Genomic DNA, 22,049 nt, shown 5'->3' with positions numbered 1-22,049 from the left:
CTGTGGCTTTTCAAAACAACAATGCATTAGTGAAGTCTCTTGGGTATTCTTCAAAGTTTTTGCAAAGGCACTCTGAGCCAGGCCTGTCTGGCTTGAGCAAAGCTCCACTATTTCAAATGAGATCTGTTTTGAAACGTTTGTATGTGACTTACACTAAAAACCTGCCACACTTAACTCATTTAAAACATATCTATATACAATATAAAACACAACATAATCTGTCACACCTGAACAAAGGTTGTAATGAGGGTGATGGGGTCCTTTATCATGTTGGCTACCTTCATGAGGCAGTGTCTCACATAGGTGCCTTCAAAGGATGGGAGGTCAAAGCCTGGCTATGTTTGCTACCTTATGCATCCTTTTGCATTCCTGGACATTCAAATTACCAAACCAAGTGGTGACGCAATTTGATTGGTACGTCATCGAATGCTCCCATCTCCTCAGACTTATTAGAAAGTGTAACCTTTGCTGGGCTTTCTTCATGTTTGCTTCAAAGATCTAGCTCCAAGAAAAGGTCTTAAATATGGACTCCCAGGTACTTAAAGGTGTTAACCCTTTCCAGAAGAACCATGGTCCCTCAGCATTCTCCTTTTAATATTAACAATATGCTCCTTGGTCTTGGTGACATTGAGAGCAAGATTGTTGTTCTGGCATCATCCAACCAGATTTTTGATCTACTTTCTGCATTCTGACTCATAACTTCCAGTTATTTGGCCAACAATAGTGGTGTCATCAGTGAATTTATAGACTGCATTGGAGCTGAACTTGACTTTTCAGCCATAAGTGTGCAGAGAATAGAGTAGGGAACTTGGCATGCAGCCTTGGGAAGCCCATGGTTTTCTTTTGAATATTTTATTTAATTTCATATATGCATTGAAAAACTTCTACATAATTTTTTTTATTTGAAAATAATGAAAAAATTAATACATAGCAATTTTAAAAAATTTCCTCATATCCTCCCCCTAACAATAGAAAAGACAGACAAGAAAAAAGAAAAAAACATCTGAAGAGCATTTATAAAATCTTACTAAAATTATAAAATAAAATCTAACATATTGTGGCGGCACACTTTCCCGTGGCGAAAAGGCTCCGCTTATACCGCCGTGTGGCGGGGCAGCTATGAGAAGATGGCGCAATCAGGGGTTCTCCCTGCTTCGTGCTTCCAGACCAGCGTGCACCTTGGGCAGCCACTATGACATCACCACGCATGCAGTGGCTGAGCTCACGCTGCCCTTAAAGGGGCATGTGTGAGATTTGAATAAAACAGTCGTTAAGGACATCCAATATGGTGGCTATGAGTTTCTTTGCTGTAGCTTGCACTACATTGGTGACCCTGACAAGCCCAGATGTTTTTCTGGTCTTGCAACGTGGATCCAGCTGAGATCAACACCATTGTTATCAAACTGCCCCCCTTCTGGACCCATCACCCGCCTATGTGGTTTGGGCAGGGGGAGGCGCAGTTTTGCCTCAGGAACATTTACTCAGATGCCATGATGTTTTACCATGTCATGAGCATGCTGGACGAGGAGACGGCAGCCAGGGTGGATGATCTCATCCACAACTCACCAGACGAGGATAAATACCCTGCCCTCAAGAACCTTCTCCTGGGCACGTTCGGTCTCTCCCCTCAACAGTGTGCCTCCAGACTCCTGCATCTGGGTTGGGAGACCAAACACCATTGGCCCTCATGGATGTGATGCTGGCGCAGGATCACAAGCCCTGCTTCTTGTTCCACCAGATCTTCCTAGAGCAGATGCCCGAGGACATTCAGTTCCTACTGGCGGACGAGGACTTCACGGACCCATGGCAAGTTGCAGCCCGAGTGGACACCCTCTGGCCCACCAAGAGAGAGAACGAGGCCACCCTCAGCCGGGTTACTCATCCAGGAACCAACTGGCTGCAGCCCCCCCCCCCCACCGCCTGCCCCCAAGCACAAGCCAGAAGAGCACCATCCCACCTGGTGCTTTTACCATCAACGCTGGGGGGCACAAGCTTGTAAGTGCAGGCAACCATGTTCCTACCAGGGCAACAACCTGGCCAGCCGCCATTGATAGCTGGCCATGCGAACAGCCTCCTGCACATAACCGATAAATCTACCAGCCGACATTTCCTGGTGGACACCACAGTGGAGCTGAGTGTCTTGCCCCCAACTGTCATCGAGACACCCACCTGAGCTCATGGTCCAACCCTGCGGGCGGCCAACAGATCTGCCATCAAAACCTTCAGCACCCGCAGGGCACAGATCCAGATCAGGAAAGATAAATTCCGCTGGAGGTTCATGCTGGCCTCGGTGGGTACTGCGCTGTTGGGGGCCGACTTCCTCAGAGCACACGGGCTACAAGACGACATGAAGGGCAAAAGACTGGTCAACACTCGCACGTTCCACTCGGTTCACCTAAATGCCACAGACGCCTGCAGGCCTGAAATCGCTGCCATCACCACTCCCAGGGATGAGTATTCCAGCATACTCGATGAGTTCCCCTCCATCCTGCAGCCCCAATTCAAAGCCGCCTTGCCCCAGCACAGGGTATACCACCACATCTCCACACAAGGCCCCCCACTGGACACCAAGGCCTGACGACTTCCACCCGAGAAGCTGCAGCTAGCCAAGGAGGAGTTCTCTCGCCTGCAGAAGTTGGATATCGTCCACTGCTCGGACTGCCCCTGGGCATCCCCTCTTCACATGGTCCCCAAATCCTCCAGGGGCTGGAGACCATGTGGGGATTATCGATGCCTGAACAACGCGACCACACCGGACAAGTACCCTATTCCCCACATTCATGACTTTACAGCCAACCTCCACGACTGCCAGATCTTCTCGAAAGTCAACCTGGTGTGGGGCTATCACCAGATCCCAGTCCATCTCGAGGACATTGGTAAGACGGCGATCATCACCCACTTTTTTAATTTTTGCGCATGCCCCGGACTCAAGAACGTGGCCCAAACTTTTCAGCACTTCATGGATGCTTTGGGTAGGGGCTTAGATTTTGTGTTTATTTATCTCAACGATATCTTTATCATCTGGCACTTCCGGTATATCCTGGAGGGCAGCCCATTCATGGTGTTCACGGACCACAAGTCCCTCACACAGGATCTCGTGATGGTCAAGGATCCGTGGTCGGCTCACCAGCAACGCCATCTCTCCTATGTGTCGGAGTTCACCACCAACATCCAGCACAGAGCAGGTAGAGACAATGTCGTGGCAGACGCGCTCTCCCTTTCCCCCGGCCTAGACTACACTAAACTGGTGCAAGCACAGAGGTAGGACGTGGAGACGCAGGCCCTCCAGACCGCCATTTTGGGGCTCGACCTCCAGGACATTCAGTTGCCAAACAGGCCAGACACGCTGCTCTGTGTTGCTTCCACCAGTTCACTGCACCCGGTAGTCCCATCGCAGTGGAGGTCACAGGCCTTCAGCTTAGTTCACGCCCTGGCCCACCCCTCGCTGAATACATATGGCGTATGGTGGTGGAGTGGTTCATATGGCATTGGCTCAAGAAGGAGGAGGCTGAGATGGCGAGGAGCTGCACCAAGTGCCAGGCCTCCAAGGTCCATTAGCATACGCAGGCCCCGATTCAGCAGTTCGACCCGGCAATTAGGAGATTCCAACACATCTATGTCGATATCGTGGGCCTCCTGCCGGTATCCAGGGAAGCATACTACCTGCTCACATTGGTCGACTGGACCACGAGATGGCCGTAAGCCATTCCCATCAAGGAGGCTTCTGCTGAGACGTGCACCAGGAATTTAGTCAGCCACTGGATCATCAGGTTCAGAGTTCCGGCACACATCATCGGTGACAGAGGTGCCCAGTTCATCTCCACCCTCTGGTCTCAGCTGGCAAACCTTCTGGAAGATAAACTCCACCACACCACAGCCAACCACCTGCAAGCAAATGGTTTAGTGGATAGATTCCATCACCTGCTGAAGTCAGCCATCATGGTTCACCTCACAGGCAGACAAACTACCCTGGGTCCTCCTTGGCATCAGAACAGCACCCAAGGAGGACCTACAGGCATTATCCGCAGAGCTGGTATTCAGCTCCCCACTCAATGCCCGGTGAGTTCTTCGGCCCAGAATCCAGCTCTACATCCGAGCTCACGAACCTGTTAGCAGATCTCTGTAGCAAGGACTCCTCGCTAGCCCACCTCCCCAATCACCCACGCATCACGGTGTACGACCGACCCATCTTCCCAAAGAGCTGAACTCTGCAGAATTTGTTTTTGTTATGCATGGACCGCATACTGCACCTTTACAGCACCCGTACAAGGTCCTCCAGCAGTCTGGCAAGACTTTTACTTTGGACATAGGGGTGGAAAAAAGAAGTGTTCACCATAGACCACTTAAAGGCAGCACACTTGGACCTATTGTGGCCGGTTCAAATGGCCATGCCCAAATGCCGGAGCCACCCGCCCAAGCGGCAGGACGTGCATGCTGGTTCTGGGGGAGGTTGTGCGGTGGCACACTCTCTCATGGCAAACTGGCCCCGCTTGTACCGTCATGTGGCGGGGCAGCCATGAGAAGATGGAGCCGTCAGCGGTTCTCCCTGCCTCATGCTTCCAGCCCAGTGCGTACCTTGGGCAGCCGTTATAATGTCAGCGCGCACGCGGTGGCCAAGCTCATGCTGCCCTTAAAGGGGCATACATGGGATTTGAATAAAACAGGCATTAAGGACATCAACGTTGTGGCTGTGAGTTTCTTTGCTGTAACTTGTGCTAGAGTATCTTAACTTTATTGATTTTATAAATCAGAAGGTTCAGGTTGGGCGATTACAACTTAATTCCAAAAATTTGTAAATGTGATTCCCAAATTTTTTGAAAAATTTCAAATTTGTTACATAAATTATATGCAATTTTTCAAGTGGTGTACAACTACCTATTTCGGTATGCCATCTACCCAATCCCAAATACACATCTGATTTCCATGTTATCATCACTCATTTTTTGGCAACCGCTAGGGCTATTTTAACAAATTATTTTTTATATTTATTCAATTTCAATTCTGTGTAAAAAATATTTCCACGTTAAAAAAAATTGGATCTTGAGGAACTCAACTTTTATATCTCTTTCCAAAAATAAACCCAGTTTTGTCCAACATTCCCACTTAGAAAGTAAAAAAGTACCTATTTCTTTAATGCATCTAAAACATTTATCTGAAAAATTAGAATTTAATCCATTTAATTTCTGTGGAGTAAGATATAATTGATTTTAAAAAAATTATATAAATAGGTTTTTAAAAGAGATAGATGGGGGGGCTAGAGTAGGTCACCACAAAAAGACAGTAACACTTCACAAAAGACATCGCATTTAAAATGCAAGACCTTTGCTGAAAGAGACTTCATGTCCACAGTGACTTTACAGAAACTTTGAATGCCTTTGGAGACTTCACAAGTAGGTGTTAATTTGACTGGTGCTGTGGAGTAAATGTTTTGAAAGCAACAGATGGCCAGGCAGAAACTGATTCTAAGAGTGGTCATGTGGTTTTGCAAGCAGAGAGAGAGAAAAGGCCAAACAGGTTTTTCTCCAAATGAGAGGGAATATTTGGAAATGTTTTTGCGAGATAAATTGGTAAAATTAGAGTAGGTTACATATATACATACATTTTAAAACAGATCTTATTTGAAATACTGAAAAATTCATATCTATTGACTTTACAGAAACCATGGAGAATGCTATGCACATTTCACAAGTAGGCTCTAATTGAAATGATGTCATGAAATGAATGGACTGGAGACAGGTCATCTGTGTTGGACATTTCTGACCTCTCTGCAAAGTGTTCACTCAAAGGTCAATGAGAGGTTTGTTTACCTAAAACAACAGATGTTATCAGAAGACTAACTCTTATTATTTGCTGAAGAAGGAGGGGGTTTTTCAAGTGAGAGAGAGAAGGACATGTGGCTGGCAGTTAGAATCTAAGATGGAGAGAGAGGGAACAGTATCAGCCAGGACTGAAATGGAAGCTCCAGAGTGCCGGATGACTGGAAGTGCTATCTGTCTGATGTTTCTCTTGGAATACGTTGAACAGAAGGAAACTCTGTGCTAGCCTGAAAGAAAGAGGTTATCATCTGGAGAACCCTGATGGGGCAAGATTCATCAGCAAGACATTGAGGTGACTAATGGTGGTACCTCAGTTGTGGAAATCCTGGAACTACACATCTCTCTCTGCAAACCAATGGGAACATTCTGATGCAGTAAACATTTACTTTTCAAGCAACAAAGCCTGGTGAACATTATACATGTTAAATTCCGTGCACAGCATAAGAATTGCCTGCAACCAGAGAACTTGGAAGAATGAGAAGTGAGATTGAACTGTAAACCAAATAATTTTACTTAAATTTACAGACACATTACATATACATGCACTTAGAATTAGAAGAGAGTTAAGTTGGGTAGTTAAGTTAAAATTTGATTCGGTTTTCTTATTTAAAGATAATTAAAAACAACTTTTGTTTCAGTAAGCATTTGTCATGGTGAATATCTATTGCTGCTGGGTTTTGGGGTCCTTTGGGCTCATAACAAGAGAGAGAGAGAAAGAGAGAGAGAACACTATCTTCTACAGTGGCTTTTGGAAACTTGTGGAAATCCCCATTTTGAAGGTGGGTTGTGAGTTCTAAGTTCAGCCTGCTGAAAATCCCTTGTGGTCCTTACATGAGAAAATGGCTGGCTAGAGTATTTCTCCTGAAATGAGGAAAACAAGAGGAACTCTGTGGTGACCTGGAAGAAGAGATTATTCATGATGGGGCAAGTTTCTTCGGCAAGACACTGAAGTACTCATCATAGGTAATCAGTTCGTGTGTCCAACGAACAACAAATCTCTCTCTGAAACCAACTACAGGTACACAATCCTTTATCCAGAACACTTGGGGGGCAGCGTGTTCTGAATTTTGGATTTTTCCAGATTTCAGAACAAAGGCCAGCTGCCCCAGATTTAAACCCACCTGAATTGTGCTGCCACATCCACCCCCTTCCAGTCACGCTGGCATCTTTCTCCCCCTCGCCCACCCGAGTTGTGCTGCAGTCTCCCTACCCCACAACTAAGCTGTGCTGCCGTCCCTCCCCCCTTGCCCATCTGAGTCATGTCATCTCTCTCTCCCACCCCCACCTGCCTGCCCGAGTCGCGCTGCTGTCTGTCTGTCTGTCTGTCTGTCTCTCTCTCTCTTCCCCCACCCCCCTCCATTGTACCAGCACCAGGAAAAAATGCCAGATTTTGGAGCTTTCTGGATTTTAGATGTCCGGACAAAGGATTGTGTACTTGTAAAACTTTCCTGAGTGGTAACCATTTACTTTTTCACCAGGGACTGAAAATTCATAAATATTAAATTATGTGTGCACAGTACAAGAATTGTCTGATACTGGCAAACTTAGAGGAGTGAGAATTGAAATTGGATTGTGAATCAAAGAACTTTTCTGAACATATACACATTACTTACATGTGTGTTTAGAGTTAGAAGGGGGTTAAGAAGGTTAAGTTAATAGTAATAAGATAAAGTTGACCCTGTTTTTATGTTTAAAGAAAATTAAAAGTAACTTTTATTCAAGTAACCATTTGTCTTGGTGAATTTCTATTGCTGCTGGGTTTTGAGGTCCCCTGGATCGTATTCATCTCCTCTTCACAACTAATATCTGGCAAAGGGTAAGTGTAATCTTCAGCCTTCTTTGGTTCAACAAAAAAAATGTTTTGACTTCTTGAAGCAAAAAACTTCAGGGTGGCATGATATTTTAAAAGCACAGCCTTTTTTCCACAGTACATTTTTAATTGGATTAAATTCCTTTTTTTCCCAGCAATTCAAAACTTATATCTGGATAGTAAAAGATCTTATTTCCATTATATTCTAAAGGTCCTTGTCTTTCCTTTGCTAGTTTAGCTGCCAGTTACAAAATCTTTTCTCTTACTTGATGACGAAGAAATTTAACCAGTTATGGGTAGCAGCTTTTGATTTGGTTGTGGTTGAGGTCTTAGAGCTTGATGTGTTCTTTCTATCGCATTATCTCCCTGATATTCTTCAACTACGAAATTTTGTGGGATCCATCTTTGCAAAGATTGTCTGATATCATATCCTTCATCCCTTTCTTTGAGTCCCACAATTTTTATATTATTTCTTCTATTAATTTTTGAGCCATATGATCTTGGGCAGTAGTAAAATTAGTTTGAATATTCTGCATCTGATCTTTAATTGATTCAATTTCAAATTCTGCTCCTTTAACTCTTTCTTCCATCTCTTCAAATCTTTTTTGCATATTCACCACTACTTCTTCTACATTTAGTTGTAACATCTGATTTTTACATTACGACTCTAATATACTTAATGTGCTTTATTTCCTTCATCATTACCATCATTTACTTATTTAAATTTCGTATACTCGAAGACTTACAGTTTTAACTTTCCTAGTTTTCAGCTGTCTGCTGGCTCTAATTCTTCCAGTTCTTCTTCTTCTGATGGTACAACCTCCTCCTAATTGCTAAAATTGGATTCTTCTTTGGTTTTTCTTCTTGTTGAAGCAGTCTATATCTGCTTCCTTCTTCTAGCAAGGTTCTCGTTTTATTCTTCTGACGGGTCGCTGCCTTTGGAACAGCTCTCGAATCCATCTTTGAGGTAGGCCTCTCTTCTTTATCTTGTAGTTTCTGTTGTTTTTCTTTTGAGCCAGCAGCAGCTTTTTCTTTCTTTGGAGACATCTCTAGGATGTTCTCTGTTACTTTAAATATTATCATTTCTTCTATCTCTTTCTTTTTTTCTTAAAACACTTTTTAAAACTTTTTTTTCAGGAAAGCTAGGTTCTCGAACCTGATGCTACCTCATCACTTGACACATCCCAGGAAGCCCATGTTGATGGTTAGTGAGAGGAGGAGGTGATGTTGCCAATCTGCACTGATTAGGATCTGCCAATGAGAAAGTCAAGGATTTAGATGCAGAGGGAGAAAACCACCATCCCCACGTTGGATCATGTTTTTTCTAGTAAAATGATGTTTAATGGCCAGCTGTATTCAATAAACAGCCTGACATGGGTGTTCTTTTGGTCAAGGTAATCCAACACCAAGTGGAAAGTTAGCAAGTTGATGCCTGTTGTGATGAAAGATGGATTGAAGTGGGTTCATCTCTTTACTGAGACAAGAGTTGATCTGCTCCATAACCAACCTCTCAAAGCACTTTATCCCAGAAGACATAAATGCCACTAGCCAATATTTATTGAGGTAGGTCACCTTGCTCTCTTGCACACCAAAATAATGGATGTCCTTTTGAGGCAGATAGGGTCCTCTGACTGTTGAAGTAAGAGGTTGAAAATGTCTGTAAAAACTCCAGCCATTTGTTTCCACAGGTTTTCAGGTTGTGGCCATGTCAACCTGCTAAGCCAGACAGGTGCAAGTGGAAAATATGCAGTAAATGCAGAAGTCCCAAGCATCATTGATGTATATGGATCTTGACAAGAGGGTCTGAAATTGGCAACAAACATGGATAAGGATGGTAAAGAAGGCATATGCCACACTTGCCTTAACTTGTTGAGGCACTCAGTACAAATGTTGTTAAGTCATAAAAAATTGGTTAGGCCACATTTGGAATATTGTGTCCTGTTCTGGTATGAATGGTGGAAGGATTTGTAGGCTTTCGAAAGGGTGCAGATGAGGTTCACCAGGATGTCGTCAGAATTAGAGATTATTAGCTATCAGGGGAGGTTAGATTGTTTTCTCTGGAGCATACAAGAATATAAAATTGTGTGATGCATAGGTAGGATAGCCAGAGTCTTTTTCCTAGGGTGGAAAAGTCAATTACTAAAAGGTAGTAATAGGTGCACATTTCCCCCCCCACCCCCACACACAGAGAGTGATAGGTGCCTTGTAAACAGTACCAGTGGAAGTAGTCAAAACAGATGTATATTAATGTTGAAGAAGCATTTAGACTGATGCATAAACAAGCAGGGAATAGAAAGATAAGGACCATGTGGAGTCTAATGGGATTAGATTGACATCATGGTAAGCATAGAAAGGACTGCTGGGTTAAATTGTTCTTGTTTTTTATTCTATGAAACTGCAGTAAGACTTTGAGTTTTGTGCCAATGCAGATACTCTCGTCATTGAGGGATTTTGATTGCAGAAGCTGCCAGTGTGCTCGGTGGCTGGAATTTGCATTTATTCATTACAATGGCAAAAGTCCCATCTCAAATCCTGCATCTGATGAACATTTAAAATATCATCCATTGTAAAACACTAAAATAGAAGATAAGTTATTGTAGCTGACCAATCCTTGTCTCGACATTTATCAGATGACAGAGAAATTCAGAAGCAGGTTACAGTGATATCTCTGAGTGCATACTGCTGTATTCTGGATTCAGAAGGCTAGATAAGGGTAACAAGCAGTGATTTTCTACAAATTGGTGGAGAAATCTCCAAAGGTTACTTTAATGCACTCTAGCCTTATGGTTTAGCAAGTGCTGTGTACACAATTTTCCTTGGAAAATGACAGATGTAAATTTGACTGCAATCTAGGAAAGTCACTTGCCAATTGTCTAGCTAGTCACTTTCTGACGACCTGTTTGCTGGCAAAACCGACCCCACACTCCAGAACTAGAATCACCCAGCCTTTGAATCAGTGAGAAACACCAATCGTTTAACAAACCAGGCCCACCAAGATTATTCAGTGCAAATGGATTGCTGAGTGGCTAGAAGCCTTGATCTGTAAAGGACCCTTATCATTCTTGACCTCTCTGGCTCATTCTGGAACTTTGGAGATGGGTAGGAGCATCAGGAATGGATACACTTCAAAGTGCAGCTAACATCAATCAGTCATGAAATAAAGGTCACTAGTCTTCACACCAATGATTGACAAACACAGTTAGGATTTTGGTTTCATCACCAATGTTTCACTAGTGGTGCACATTACAGCCATAAATGCAGGCAATCAAGTCTGATCTGTAACAATATTTTCATTCTGAATTTCACATACCCTGCTTGGATATGTCCTCAGGGATAGTTATTAAGGTGCTGTGCAGCATCTTCGTTCTTTTCGTGTACCCCAACTACATCCACAGTGATCGGGGGTCCTCATTCATGAGTGAGGAGCTGCTGCAGTACTTTCTAGCCAAAGGCATAGCCACCAGCAGGACCAGAGGTAATGGCCAGGTGGAGAGAGAGAGAACGCCACCATTTGGAAGGCTGAGCTTCTAGCCCTCAAATCCAGAAACCTGCCAGTATCCCGCTGGCAAGACGTTTTGCTAGAAGATGTGCATGCCATCCGATCGCTCTTGTGCACCGCCATGAATACTACCCTGCATGAACGTATGTTTGCCTTCCCTAGGAAATAGGTAAATGGATCCTCAATGCCCCCCTGGTTGGCAACCCCAGGACCGGTCCTGCTCCGGAAACATGTGAAGGGCTATAAGACAGACCCGCTGGTTGAAGAGGTGCATCTCATACATGCAAACCCACAGTATGCTTTTGTGTGACGACCATGAGGACACAGTATCCATCCGGGACCTGGCGTGTGCTGGAGAGCTCGGAACTACTCCATCCACCCGACCACCCCACTTTTTTTACATCACACCCCACTGGGATTCGTTGTTAGAGACCGAGTTGCCCGGTACATCCTTCCTAGAACACACTCCAACAGTGCCAACCCCTGTCAAAGTACTGAATCCATCCCCTTCCCCTACTATTTCAGTCAGCACCATGGCACAGACAGTCCCTTCTCCACACATGCAAATGGCCACCCCATGTTTGTTTTAAAAAGAGGGGGGTAATGTACTGATATGTTTTCCTCCACTGTATAGCCCCTACCGGCTATTGTATACATGAGGCTGGCCCACCCACTAATGACTCATCCCCTAAGTTTCCTCCCCTTTTGCCCTGGCCATAAAGGTCGAGCTACCTCCCCCTTTCCAGCATCCCTGTACCATGATCTGGGCCAGCCAATCTTGTATGCATTAAAGCCTGTCGTTCCTTAAGTCCATGACTCTGTGGTTATTGATAAGAGCCTTTATCAATCACTATTTGTTTTGAAAGCATTATTCCAACTAACTCAGAATTTGCAGACTTTTATAAAGTGTGACCTGTGGGAAGGATAAAGATGGGGGTGGGTATGGCAGTGGCAGTGAATGTGCCATTAAAAAAAAATGAATAGCTTTTGATTAGATCCCTTAAAGGGGCCATCCTTTCATATGCTTTCATTAAGCTTAGCATTTGTGAATTATAAGAAACATTTTCTAATATATCAATGGATAAAGTGGATTTTTCCTTGTGTTCCTGTAAGGTCTCACATCCCAAAAGCATGTTGGTTGTTGAACTAAATGGGTACATTAAATTGCTCCTGTGATTGGAGTGTGGTAGGAGAATCAAGGTGAAGTTGACAGGCACACAAGAGAACAAATTTCAGTGGAAAGGGATTTCTCTGAGAGCTGGTAGAGTCAAAGGACTATGTTATAAAGAAATGTGATCAGTAACAAACATTTTTGCCCCGTATTTTGAAATTTCAATGATCTTAGAATCTTTTGAATAGCATTTCAATATTCTTACTTGAGCTGTGCAGTTTTGTTTTCTATTGAGAGCAGCTCTTTATGCATTGTATTTTGCTCAAACCATGCTTCAGTAGTAAGATCATCAAAGTCCAGCTGTACTTTTTTCAGATCAGAACCAACTTTTTTATAAATTTCTGTCAACTAAAGAACAGGGAGAGAAATTATGATAAAAACAATGTTGGAAAGATTATTTATAAAGAAAAAACTTCATATTTCTTTCAACATATCTATGTAAAGATATAACTTTCAGTATCTACAGGAAAAATATGAATTTGATATCTGTTTGACAGGAGACGTTGGATATTGAAATAACATCAAGTCAAGTATTCCTATTCTGAACAGGTGAATTTCTCCTGTATTGGCCTGGTTCTGAGTGTTAGTTATTTAATAGAAGAAAATGAGTATTGCAAACAACTATGCTTGAAAGCAGATTCACATCAGGTTGTGCATACACCACACAGGTCTGAATGTAGACTGGAGTAATCATACAGATGCAGGTGCGTCCCCATTTAAATGGATCCAGAAATTACTAAAATGGAGTTGTAGTTTGGCTGCAAATACATGCGGAAAAATTTCAGTTAAAAAAATCTTTAGTGACCAGATAGCAGGTTCTGTGATACATCTGTTAAATATCCAATTCATTAGGAGAGGGGAAAAGAGGGATTATTTCTCTTCTTAGAGCACAAGTAGCCTTCCAAACATCAACAGTATTCAACAAATTAAATAAATTATAGCACAACTCTGATTATCCAAAATGGTCAGGTCTGGGCCTATTTCAGATAAACAGATCTTTTGGAGAACTAGTCATTTAAAAAAAAAGCCCAGTAGTAACACCAAATCACTTGTAACAGTGTTTAAACAACAATAAACAACAAGGTAAAGCTTTTTAAGCATTAAAATCATGTCTAATCCTCACCAAAAAAAAGCTGGCCACCACTGATCACCAACACTTCCCCAACGAGGTCCCATTCGTGCCGGGAGCTCGAGAGTCCTGGTTCTGCCCAGCAGCTTAAGGGCCACTGTTGCCAGCACCGGGAGCCCGAGGTCTGCTGCTGCCGGTGCTGAGAACCCAAGGTCCCCAGTCAGTTCAATTCTGAAAATTTTTTGGATAAATCAGGATTTCAGAGAATCCGGATAATCGGAGTTGTACTGTATAAGAGTTGTTAAACCAAGAAAATAATCCTAATACACCCTGCTTACAGATCACATTTACACTCACTTCCCTTCATTGTAAACTACCATGTGTTCATTGGCTTTTTTTTAAAAACCACAACAATCACATTCTCCAAACATCCCTCAGATCTTTGACTAAAAAATTTACTTCTTTTCCCCTTCTGCACTCACTGTAAGAAACATCTTGAGGAAAAAAAAGCTGCTATATTTTGTGAGGTGTTTGAGGAGATCAGGATGTTACCGAAGACTCGAAAACTTCTACAATTATACCTTGGAGATCATTTTGGCTGGTTGCATCACTGTCTGGCATGGAGTTGCTAAATTTCGGGACAAAAAAAAAATCCAGAGGGATGTTAACTCAACCTGCGACATCACAGGCACCAGACTTCACTCCTCTGAGGACATCTACATGAGGCGGTATCTTCAAAAATCAGCCTCTATCCTCAAAGACCCCCAACACCCAGGCCATGCCTTTTTCACTCTGCTATCATCAGAAAAAACGTGCAGGAGCCTGAAGACAAGCACTCAGCAGCACAAGGGCAGCTTCTTCCCCGCTGCCATCAGATTCCTGAATGATCAATGTACCAAAGACATTGCCTTACTTTGACTTTTTGTGCACTAATTTTATTTCTTTTTGTAAGGTAGTTTATATAATTCTTTGTACTGAGACGCTGCTGAAAAACAATGAACTTTGTAACTTGCTCATGACAATAAATTCTGATTCTGCTTTTAAACTGTAATGATGCCAAGATTGAGTTAACATTGTTCACCTCAATGGTAACACTGCAACTTCCATCAATCCCAACTACAGGTGGGGTGTGAACATTTTAAGTGGTATATGTTTTTAAAAGGAATTCTGGAAAATGGAAAAAGAGTTTAAGAATTCCCCTATCCCAGCAACCAACTGTAGGAATTTTATGAAGTAATGAAGCTGGTGACTAATATTCTGATTTCCTGACACCTTAATAAGATAGATATGGGCTGCAGTGGGATCACGTAAATATGGACACAATCTAATTTTCAAACCAGTCAAATTATAGTTAATTCAGATTGTTTTATATTACTGCATGGCATGAAAAAGTTATCTAAACTTGATGAGCATCCCATCAACACTCCTTCTTAGAGAATATGCTTGGTTTCCATTCTAGGAAATCTCGCTCGATATATTTTTATCTGCATTTTACTTTCAAAGGTACTTCAGGATTAAGAAATATTATAACAAGTACAAGAACATGAAAGTGTTAAATGAATGAGTTTTTTAAAAAAAATTCTAATTATGACGTGGGATTGGGCATGAAGCCCATCAAATTTCTACTTGACATACCCTCCAACTTTTTCACCTCAGATCTGTAAATTAATTATTTCTCAAATGCACATCCAATTTCTTTTTGAAGACGGATTGATTCTGTTACCCATGACCCTCTTCTATTCTTTCAACAAAACTTACAGAATATACCATTTAATATAACATTAAGCTAATTTTAATCACTTTTGAGTTAGCAACATATTTTTGTTTAATACCTCTTTTTGATTTGGTACAATATCATTAATAGTCTTTCTTTCCAAATCCAGTTTTTCCTTCAGATGATCTTCAAGTTTCTTCACTAAGTTTATTTCTTCTTGCATTCTCTGATTCAGTATGCTTGCATTATTAACTTGATTTTGTAGCTTTTGTAAATGAGATGTTTTACTCTCAACATGCAACTCTAATTCATAAATCTCTTGTGAATACACCTCATACTCTGTATAAGAAAAAGAGATACAATTTTAATTTAAAAATCACCATATCCTGATGATGGTTGGAACGATGGCTGAATTTGCTTTTGTCATTAGGACATTAATCCTTAGTCAAGCCAAAATATTCACTTAGAAATTATCCATTTCATTATATTGCCTTCAAAGACAAGTCAAAGCAAGAACCTCCGAAGGCATAATATGAGGAACACAGGAACAACAACAGAACAAACAAAGAAAATCCTAACAGGTCAGCAGCATCCACGGAGAGAAATGTTTTGGTTCAGGATTTCTTCAAGACCAAAACTAACAACAAAGATCTTATTTCACCAACTTGAGTTTCTATTTGAAGTGGTTCAGAGAAAATCTGCATGATTAGAGGGCTAGAGACTAGCAAAGATCAATAATGGAATGCTCATATCCAAACCACTTTTTTTATAGTCCCCTTCCATCTTATTTCATGTTCCTGCCATAAGGTTCTGTGGAAAGTGCGAATATTCCCTTTCCATCATCTTCATTTTGAACCTATGTATGTGTCATTTTTATTCTAGAAACCAAAAGAATGACTATCTGTATGTCTTAGCTGATGAGTGATCAGAGACTGAAGCCGTAGTCACATTATTCATTAAACGTATATCCACCAGTTCCACATCCGTGAACATCATAGACACATGGTAGGATGTAACGATATCAGTGTGGCATTTCATCACATGTATACTGCATCCAGGTGTTCAGGGGTTTACAGTAACTTTAATACAAACAAGCTTGCATGATAGTCAAAATGAAAATTTATGGTCATTAAATTTGTTGTTTTGTGGCTGCATTATTGTGCATTTAGGTGAGAAAATTGCTATAAATTAAAAATTAAATTCCTGCTAAATAAGAGAAAGTGAGGTAGTATCTGTGGTTCATTGTCCATTCATGAATCTGATGATGGAAGGGAAGAAGCTGATTTTGTACCAATGGGTGTTCACTTTCAGGATCCTGTATCCCCTTCCTGATGGTAGCAGTGAGAAAAGGGCATGGCCTGGATGGTGGGAGGGTTGAGGATAGAACTGGTTTCTTGAGTCATCCTCAACAGAGCGATGACTAATACCCATGATGGCACTGATTGAGTTCACAACTCTCCGCAGACTTTTCCTATTCTGTGCATTGGCACCTCCATGTCAGACAGTGATGCAACCAGTCAAAATGCTCTCCACAGTCTACCTATTGAAAATTGCAAGTCTTTGGTGACATACCAAATCTTTTCAAACTTCTAATCAAGTAAAGCTGCTGGTAAGCCTTCTTCATGACTACATCAACATGAAGGCATCAGGATAGATCTTCAGAGATATTGATACCCAGGATTTTGAAGTTCATTATCCTTTCCACTGCTGATCCCTCAATGAGGATTGGATTGTGTTCTGGTTTCCCATTTCTGAAGTTCACAATCAGTTCCTTAGTTTTGCTGATCTGCAGTTTGTGATTTTGCTGATGACCGTGATGTTATTGGCAAACTTGTCAATGGCATTTGAATTCCGCACAGTCATGGATATGGAGAGAGTAGAGCATTGGGCGAAGTAGGCATCCCCTGTGTTGATTCCAATGAGGAAGTCAAGGACCCAGTTAGAGAGAGGTGCAGAGACCCCCAAGGGTTTGAAGCTTTCTGACAAGTACTGAGGGGATGATGGTGTTGAAATCTGAGCTGTAATCGATGTAAAGCAGCCTGATGTATGCTTTGCTGATGTTTAGGTGATCCAGGGCTGATTGCATTTGCTCTGTTGAGATAAAGGGTGTTGAAGAACATTGTCCAACTATTTAAAGGCTTGTTTTGATATGTAAGAGCACAGGAAAAATTCAGACCCAAATTGTACTGAGCATTGGATGGAATGGGCCAACCTTTATAAACAAAGGTTGTGATACACTTTGCAGTATATAAACACTTGTCTTGTGGAGTCGGAAAATTAATATTTTGCATTAATTCAAGAAGTACCTGCAATCAAATGCGTGAATTCTACAATGGAAACTTTTATCATGCAAGTTAATTTTGCTGCCACTACGATTGTGACTAGATGTAAAACAGCCTTTTCCAGCATCATTGCAGTTAAAAAATTTGCACTCAAGTTTTTTTGGAGCTGAAGCCCTAACGCAGAATGGCAATGGATCACAAATCTGATGCCCTCTCTGAGGTTGATAGGATTATGCTCATGCTCCCAACAACTGTCACTCCTGAAATGTTTGATTATCAAAGAGTCTTCATGTGACCTGCTCCTTCCATGGTCTCCCAGAGCTGGGGACAAGCAGGTAGACTTGTAGTGGAGGTGATTCTAGATGACCACAAGGAGAGACTGGCACATGTTTCTGTTGGGGAAAAAAACTAGTTAGTTGTAAATTTCCTATTCACTGCTGCATGCACTGTGTGGAATTCCGGTCAATAGTACCATCTCAATAGATTGCTGAGTTGAAGTGAGTTAATTACACCCCGTGTCACAAGATCCCTGGATCACTTGATCACTACAATAAAATTTCAATTGCTATTTTGTTAGGTATTCCAATACCTTTTTGTACAGCTTCAGGAAGCTCCTTCATCCACCAAAGAGACAACTGATCAATATTCTTTTCAAGGGTTGTCACCCGTTCTCTTTCCATTTTTAGACCCTCATTTGTCTTTTGGCATTCAGTTTCCAGTTGCTCCATCAAGCCAGTGATCTCTGATAGGACCATCCTTGCCTGTTCATGTAAAGTTGTGGTTTGGTCATGTTCTGCATTAGAAGCATGCAACAGCAATTACAGTTTGAAAGAAACAGTAGATCAAGTGATGAGATAGATAAAGTCTAAGCACATATAGACTAACACTAGGATTTCAATTTCAATCTTGCAAATCTTAAAAACTACTTTTTAAAGACAGAATATAGATACAAAATTGGGAGTTAAATTGGGGCAGGGCTTTTATTGTGGGTCACATACAAACACTAAAACAGATCTTATTTAACATACTGGAGCTCTGCTCATGCTAGACTTGTTGGGGCCAACAGTCTTTGCAAAAGCTTTGGAGAGTGACCAAGAGGCTTCACTAATGGATTGTTGTTAACAAAAAGGCAACAGGTGAAAAAGCTTGTCAGAGCTGCATTCTGTCTGGAGTGGAACTTGCTATTCAAGGAGGGTCATGCGAATTTGCAAGCAGAGAGAGTAAAACAGGCTTTGAGTTAGAGAGAGAGAGAGAGAGAGAGAGAGAGAGAGAGATCAGTTCTACAGTGTTACAGTCAGCAGCAGCAGCGAGGACTGGAACAGGACAAGCTGGCAAGCTTGTGGAAAACCCCATTTGGAAGATGGGCTGTGGTTCAGCCTGGTCAAAGCCTCTGTGGTTCATGCAAGAGGAGAGGACTGGCTGTCTAATGTTTCCCTTGAAATAAGAGAAACAAGAAGGAATTCTGCGGTGACCTAAAAGAAAGAAGTTATCATCTAGAGAACCCTGAGGGGGCAAGTTTCTTTGGCAAGACACTGAAGTAGCTGATTAAAAAAAAGGAATCAGTTGTGGGTGTACAGCGAACAACAAATCTCTCACTGAAAGCCAACAAGAAACTTCTTGATCGGTAACCATTTACCTTTCAAGAAATAAAGCTTGGTGAATTTTATAAATGTTAAATTCTGTGCGCAGTACAAGAATTTCCTGCAACTAGTGAACTTGGAAGAATGAGAAGTGAGATGGGACTGTGATTCAAAAAATTTTCTGAACTTTTTAAGTTTAAAGATAATTAAAAGGAAATTTTGTTTAAGTAACCATTTGTCTTGGTGAATATCTATTGCTGCTGGGTTTTGAGGTCTTCTGGGCTCGTAACAGTATCATCATCCCAAATTCCTACATACAATGGTAAAGTCATCAAGGGGGCTGCCAGGTTTGTCTTAGGTCATAATGTCATAATAAAAAAGATCCAAATCTGTCCAATTTTTAACACTTCTGAAGAAGGGCTCAGGCCCAAACCTTTATCGTCTTTTACTTCCCATGCCTGACCTGCAGGATTTATTCAGCTTTTTGTTTTGTAATTCTCTGGATACGAGCATCTGTGATTTTCTTTTTACCTGAAAAAGATCCAAGGTGGACAGCAAGACGAACATCTTGTAAGTTCTGAAACTACAAAATTCACCTCCAGGGCCAAGATAAAAAAATAAACTTACCAAATTTTAATAAGATGAAGTGAATTAAGTAAATGGGTTAACAGAAAATAAAGAGACAATTTCTTGTACTAAAAGCAAGTCTCATCCCAGCTAAGGGAAATAGCCTACTTTGATGTAAAATTATGTCTTTCTACACATTTGCTCTTTCCGTGAAAAAAAATCACATAGATGCATAATTATCCATGTCAATAACCAGCTCCATGGCCCAGAGAAACACTATCTCATTTTTACTGTTTTTAATGAACCTAGAGGACCCCAAAACCAAGCAGCAATAGATATTCACCAAGACAAATGGATACTTCAACAAATGCTCCTTTTAATTATCTTTAAATATGAAAACAGAATCACACTTTAACTTACCAGTATTGACTTAACTAACCTAACTTAACCCCCTTCTAATTTTAAGTGCACATGTATGTAATGTGCATGTAAGTTCAGAAAAGTTATTTGATTGACAGACCAATATCACTTTTCATTCCTCCAAGTTTATTGGTTGCAGGCAATTCTTATATTGTGCACAGAATTTAACATTTATTAAGTTCCCCAGGCTTTGGTGCTTGAAACCTAAATGGTTACTGCTCAGGAAGGTTCTTGTCAGTTTTCAAAGAGAGATTTGTTGTTTGCTAGACACCCACAACTGATTCCTTTTAACCAGCCGCATCAGTGTCTTGCCAAAGAAACTTGCCCCCTCAGGGTTTTCCAGATGATAACCTTTTTCTTTCAGGTCACCACAGAGTTACTTTTTGTTTCTGTTATTTCAAGTGAAACTTTAGGCAGCCAGTCCTCTCCTCTTGCATGAACCTCAAGGGGATTGACCAGGCTGAACTAAGCACTCTCAACCAGTCTTCCAAATGGAGTTTTCCACAAGCTTGCCAGCTTGTCCTGTTCCAGTCCCAGCTGCTGCTGTTGACTGTAAAACTGCAGAACTGATTCCTCCCCCCACCTCTCTCCCTCCTCTCCCCTCCTCTCTCTACACCTCTCCCCTCCCCTCCCCTCCCCTCCCCTCCCTCCTCTCTCTCCTCTCTCTCCCCTCTCTCCCCTCTCTCCCCTCTCTCCCCTCTCTCCCCTCTCTCCCCTCTCTCCCCTCTCTCCCCTCTCTCCCCTCTCTCCCCTCTCTCCCCTCTCTCCCCTCTCTCCCCTCTCTCCCCTCTCTCCCCTCTCTCCCCTCTCTCCCCTCTCTCCCCTCTCTCCCCTCTCTCCCCTCTCTCCCCTCTCTCCCCTCTCTCCCCTCTCTCCCCTCTCTCCCCTCTCTCCCCTCTCTCTCCTCTCTCTGAGAGAAAGCCTCTTTTACTCTCTCTACTTGCAAATTCACATAACCCTCTTAGAACAGCAAGTTCCACTCCAGACAGCCTGCGGCTCTGATGAGTTCTTTCATCTGTTGCTTTTTTGTAAATAACAATCCATTAATGAAGTCTCTTGGGCACTCTCCAAAGATTTTGCAAAGGCTCTTGTTGCTGGTCTGTCTAGCATGAGCAGAGCTCCAGTATTTTAAATAAGATCTGTTTTTATAGTGTTTGCATGTGACCTACACAAAAAAAACCTGTCCCAATTTATATCCCAAAAACCCCATGACTTGATTTACAAATACATTTACAAATACAACATAATCCATCACACTGTCCATTGCAAGGTTTATGGTATGAACAAATAAATGCGATGACTTTCCTGTAACTGAGTAAAATTTTCAAAATATTTATATCTATTTTATATTATTTTTAAATATACATGTGATTATTATGAGCTGTATATTGTTCATGTGTGTGTACCATGGAGGATAATAAATTTGAAAAAATGCAATTATTTTCCATGGTAGTATTCAATCCTTATCTTCATCTGCCATTCTCAACTTTTCTTTGGCTTTGGACTCCTTAGTACTCTGCTCAAAGGTTCTGAGTCCCTTTAGTTATGAAGCAGTCATGTTTAGTTGGTTTTTGCTAGAATTCTCTCCTACCGACTACATAAAAAAACAAAAAAATCATGATTTCAATCTGTGACCCTCCCCTTAAATGTGCTGTTCCCCCCATTGAGAATAGCTGATCTACACCTAGCTGAAAGACCACGTGCAAACAACATGCTACATGCATCAGACATAACAATATTGATCATCCACGCAAACCAATCTCAGTTTTACATTCACATAGTTTTAAGACAGATGAAAAGAGATTATTTTCATTATTTAAGATTGGAGACATAGGACACTGTAGATGTTGCAATGTGGAGCAAACAACAATCTGTTGGAGGAACTTGCTGCATTGACCAAAATCAGTAAGAGAAAAAGAATGCTCAACGTTACTGGTCGTAACCTTCATGAAGGCTTCTATTATTTCGCTGAAATTTATTTTAACTGATTTAAATTTTAATATTTGGTTTAACATTCTTCCCTTCAAACATGACATTACATACCTCCCCATCTCTGAAATTGGCAGAGAACATCAGGCTTTAATGAGGGGAAGGCAAATACAATACAGCAGACTTGCCACA

At 41.7% G+C, this 22,049-nt stretch overlaps 1 protein-coding gene across 7 annotated transcripts in view; it reads right to left on the bottom strand.

Annotated features, from left to right (window-relative positions):
• LOC138755510 (coiled-coil domain-containing protein 178) overlaps positions 1-22,049 on the bottom strand; it is a 369,060-nt gene that overhangs the window by 320,562 nt on the left and 26,449 nt on the right. For all 7 annotated transcript variants that reach the window (XM_069921624.1, XM_069921626.1, XM_069921627.1 and 4 more), the window contains 3 exons: positions 17,951-18,154; positions 15,198-15,418; positions 12,502-12,644 (listed from right to left, as the gene is read on the bottom strand). In XM_069921624.1, coding sequence (XP_069777725.1) covers positions 12,502-12,644; positions 15,198-15,418; positions 17,951-18,154 — 568 coding nt within the window. The remainder of the gene's footprint in view (positions 1-12,501; positions 12,645-15,197; positions 15,419-17,950; positions 18,155-22,049) is intronic.

Source organism: Narcine bancroftii, chromosome 2 (genome assembly GCF_036971445.1).
Source record: "Narcine bancroftii isolate sNarBan1 chromosome 2, sNarBan1.hap1, whole genome shotgun sequence".
NCBI classification, from domain to species: domain Eukaryota; kingdom Metazoa; phylum Chordata; class Chondrichthyes; order Torpediniformes; family Narcinidae; genus Narcine; species Narcine bancroftii.
This window is presented reverse-complemented; position numbering and strand designations above follow the sequence as displayed.